The sequence below is a fragment of the Camellia sinensis genome, chromosome 6 (genome assembly GCF_055761805.1).
Source record: "Camellia sinensis isolate YWXY chromosome 6, ASM5576180v1, whole genome shotgun sequence".
Taxonomy (NCBI): domain Eukaryota; kingdom Viridiplantae; phylum Streptophyta; class Magnoliopsida; order Ericales; family Theaceae; genus Camellia; species Camellia sinensis.
Genome location: NC_138966.1, coordinates 24,553,037 through 24,557,491, shown reverse-complemented (window position 1 = coordinate 24,557,491; position 4,455 = coordinate 24,553,037). Strand labels below are relative to the sequence as shown.

At 36.0% G+C, this 4,455-nt stretch overlaps 1 protein-coding gene across 1 annotated transcript; it reads left to right on the top strand.

Moving 5' to 3' along the window:
• The first annotated feature begins 344 nt into the window (after positions 1-344).
• On the top strand, positions 345-2,756 carry LOC145793222 (protein FAR1-RELATED SEQUENCE 5-like). Its single transcript, XM_082875987.1, has 3 exons — positions 345-473; positions 1,215-1,796; positions 2,064-2,756. The coding sequence occupies exons 1-3, from the start codon at positions 345-347 to the stop codon at positions 2,754-2,756; spliced, it is 1,404 nt and encodes a 467-aa protein (XP_082732113.1).
• Positions 2,757-4,455: the final 1,699 nt, after the last annotated feature.

The following is a 4,455-nucleotide window of genomic DNA, read 5'->3' as shown; positions in this document are numbered from 1 at the left end:
TGCTATGATTGCCGATCTAATCCAGAAACATCACTAATTTCTAATATTCATATTGCAAGTGCTCCAAATGTGAATGCACTTGTGAATATAAAAATTTTCCACAACTTTCCTGTTTGTAAAGAGTTCAGATCGTTGGTCGCCCTTTCTTGCGGCCCTCCCTGCCATACTCACCAAAACGACGTCGTTTTGGTTAGTGAATTTTTTTTTCCTTCCCCAAAATTTGATTTCCCCGCTTTTTCCACTTTCATCTTCCTCTACTCTGATATGTTCAATAGGACAGAGACGAGAGAGAGAGATGGTAGACGAAGAGAAAGAGAGAGGCATAGAGAAACAAACTGAGAGGGATGGTGGAGGGACGCGACGCTGACTGCGAAGGACGAAAGATAGCAGAGGGAAGAGACAACAACGGCGAAGGACGGAGGATGGCGGAGGGACGCGACGTGACAGCAAGGCGAGATTGCGGCCATGACGAGGTAAGCTGTATTACTTCATATATTACTTATAATGTCATATCTGCAAGGAAACGATGAGGCTGTTGTGGGTGGTCCTGGAGAGGATGATGCTTATGAGGATGATAGAGTTGATTTTAGGAATATGACCATGTATATTAATGCACCATAGTTAGTAGATTTAAAGGGAAAATATTGTTCAGAAAACAGAGGCAATAAAGGGAAAATATTGTGCACAAAACAGTGTAAAATTTAAAGGGAAAATACACTAGTATGGTTACTTCATATATTATTATTATTATTATTATGGGGTCTGAAATTTTGGGTGTGAATTTATTATTATGGTTATTATGGTTACTTCATATATCATCGTTGGGTGTGAAATTTCTGTAAGTTGGATTTGTGGATTTGTGGTTTAGTATGGTTTCATATATGGTTTAAATTGTTTTGAAGTAGAGTTTCCTTCATTCTGGTTTTTTTTATTTTTTTTAATAATAATTTTTGGAAATTTTTTGCAATCCTGGGTTTGTTAATTTGTGAAATTTTGGCTGCTAGGTTATCTGATTCATGATAGAAGGATGAAATTGATTTCAACTAGAGTTTTTGAATCTGTTTATGAATCTGGGTTTGTTAATTGATTTCAACCAGAGTTTTTATTTCAACTAGAGTTTTTGAATCTGTCTATGTGATTTCAACTAGAGTTTTTGAATCTGTTCATGATAGAGTTGATTTTTTTATTATTATTTGTATGGTACTAAATTGTAGGTAATGGAAGAAAATAATGTTGTTAATGAGTTGAGTAGTTGTGGTTGGAAGTCGAAATTGGGCATGTCATTTGACTCTGAACAAGTTGCGTATGACTTTTACAATAACTATGGCGGGAAGGTTGGTTTTAGTATTAGGAAGTCGTATGCACACAAGAACAAACAAACTAAGGAAATAACTTCACGAACTTTTGTATGTTACAAAGAGGGAACACGGGGTATTGACAAGCGAGATCCACTAGTAAAATTTTCGAGACAAGAGGTGAGATGTGGTTGTGGTGCCCGATTGAGTATCAAGTTAGATAGAAATTTAAGAAAATATATTGCAATTGATTTTGTTGAACACCGTAATCATGACCTTGTGCGTCAAGAGTGCATTCATATGTTGCCATCCCAAAGAAAAGTATCTACCACCCAAGCAATTGAAGTAGAATTGGCTTCAGAATTTGGAATTCCTCTTAGGTCTACTTATGAGCTATTTGGTAGGGAATCTGGTGGAAGAGCAGCACTTGGCTTCATGAAATTGGACCAAAACAATTACTTGAGATCGAAGAGACAAAAGATTTGGAATATGGAGAAGCGGGTAGTGTGTTGCAATACTTTCGTAAGAAAACTGTGGAAAATCCATCCTTTTATTATGCAATCCAATTAGATTGTGAAGAGCAGATAAGTAATATATTTTGGGCCGACGCTCAAATGATAATGGACTTTTGACACTACTTACAAATTAAATAATGAGCATAGACCTTTTGGAACCTTTGTTAGATTTAATCATCATCGAGAAACAGTTATATTCGGTGCAACATTGATGTATGATGAGACTGCCGAATCATTCACATGGTTGTTTTAGATTTTTTTGGAGGCAATGTCAAACAAAGCTCTGAAAACTATTTTCACAGATCAAGATGCTGCGATGGCTAAGGCCATTCTAATTGTTATGCCTACCACAAACCACCGACTTTGCACATGGCATTTGATGCAAAATGCGGTGAAGCATGTAAGTTCTCTTTTTGAAGATGTAGAGGTGAAGGGTGTGTTTTCAAAATTTAGGCATGAAATCGATGACGAAGAAGAATTTAGAATACAATGGGAACAAATGCTTGATAGGTATGATGCACGCAACAATCATTGGTTGGAGCAAACTTTTGGTATGAAGGAGAAATGGAGATGGCCATATGTAATGAATTCTTGGGCAGCTAGAATGAGTACTACTCAACTAAGTGAATCCTTCAATGCATTTTTAAAGGATTATCTCAATTGTGATCATAACTTGATGGAATTTTTCATGCATTTTGAGAGGGTACTCTATGACAAGAGATATAAAGAATTAGAAGCCGAGTATAATTTGTCCCAAAAATTGCCAAGGGGTTCAATTCCAACTTTGATGTTAAAGCAAGTGGCACAGATTTACACCAAAACAATTTTTGAGGAATTCCAAAATGAGTACGTGCAGTCCATTGAAGCGTCCATTGTAGGCACCATTAATGATGGTGAGAGTACCATATTCACAATTAGAATGGTGGTAGATGGAAAAAAAAGATAAGAATGTGACAATGGATAGAGATGGTTCTTTGAGTTTAGTTGCAAGAAGTTTGAGGTAAAGGGCATATTGTGTCGACATTGTCTGAAGGTGCTTAGAGATATATTCAATGCAATAGACCTTCCTGCACAATACATACTGAAACGTTGGACTAAAAAAGCAAGGGCTAAATGTGTGAAAGATAGCTGTGAGTATGACGTTAAGGCTGTTGTGAAACTACATCAAAGCGACTGATATAGGTCATTGATGAATATGTTTAGAGCAATAGCAAGTAGAGCCCCTGAAAGTGAAGAAACTTATCATTTGTCACTTGCAAAAGGTAAATAATTGAGTGTAATGGTTGAAGACAAATTAAGTGTGCATACTTGTGGTCAAATGGAGGTCAATGAATTGAAAAATTCCTCAACTAACACATGCTGACAGAGTGATGAAGTAGATTGTCCAATCCAAGCTAAGGGACTGAAGAAAAGAGAAGTAACTAGTAAGGGAAGAAGGAGGATCAAGGGCATGATGAAAAAATCTATTGCGAAGAAGAAAATAATGCAATCTAAGCAAGTGATTAATTTTGTTATGTGTGATTGTTATGTGTTATGTGATATGTGTTATCAATTTTGTGTTATGTGTGTTTGAAAAATAATGAATTAAATAAATTAGTTGTTTGCAAGGTGATGGTTTTTGTACTCCCGAAGGTCAATATGAGCCTCCTGTCGCCATGGGTAATATTTCTAGTTGGGTAATATTTACTATTGTGTGCAGCCTTGTATTAATCTTGTTGGATTGGTTATTCTTGCAACTAGTAGCGTGATATTTATTATTTTGGGTCTTTTGTGATGCATGTAGGGTGGTTCTTTTTGTGCTTTTCAAAGTCAATCTCAACCTTCTTCCGCCGTGGGTAATCATTCAATACAGGTAATATTTAATTTTGTATGCAACCTTTGGCATGAATAGACCTTAGGGAAATTGAACCTCATACGGAACCAACACATCTTCAATTGGTTGTTCTTGCAATATAGTCATGTGAAATTTTTTTTTTTTTTCGTGCATTGGTTGTATAGGGTGTTACTGTTTACACTCCGCAAGGTCAATCTCGACTTCTTTTCGCCATGGGTAGTAATTATGTTGAGGTGATATTTCATATTGTCTGTTTTTTTAAATGAAAATGCATTATTAATTTTTTTTTTCATTTCACTTATTATTTTCTTTATGTTGGTTTACTTTAGGGTCATGGTCGTGCAATCTATATTTCTCAATCTCGACCTGAATCCCAATCTCAACCTCCCTTTGCCATGGGTCGTACAAGTGTTCATCATGTCATGTATCCTACATATGATGTGAGTTGTAATTGCTTACATACTTTACATTGAAATGGTAGTATACATTCTATAAATATTTTAATAAATGTATCACTATTACAGGGAAATAACACGCCTCAGTCAATGCCGCCTCATTCAATGCCTTTAGTGTATCCCACTCAGACATCGTTTCAGGAGTTGCTTAGAGGTTCTAGTGTTTAACAATTTACAGTCCAACTGTCGCAAGCCTCACATAGTCCTGCTGACAGTCATGTGGATGGACATCCTTGGAAGGCTTGCACCGAATGATGATGTTATTATATTTGTGGATTTGGGTGTATTTTTTTTTTATGTTTGGTGGGATTTGGGTATTTTTGATGGACATATTTTTTATGTATTTTTAATGTTTG

Excerpts from the sequence above, each read along its gene's own strand:
- LOC145793222 (XM_082875987.1), top strand. The coding sequence starts at position 345 with ATGGTGGAGGGACGCGACGCTGACTGCGAAGGACGAAAGATAGCAGAG. Across the intron at positions 474-1,214 it reads GAGATTGCGGCCATGACGAG|GTAATGGAAGAAAATAATGT; the intron begins GTAAGCTGTATT and ends ACTAAATTGTAG. Across the intron at positions 1,797-2,063 it reads TTTGGAATATGGAGAAGCGG|ATTTTTTTGGAGGCAATGTC; the intron begins GTAGTGTGTTGC and ends TGGTTGTTTTAG.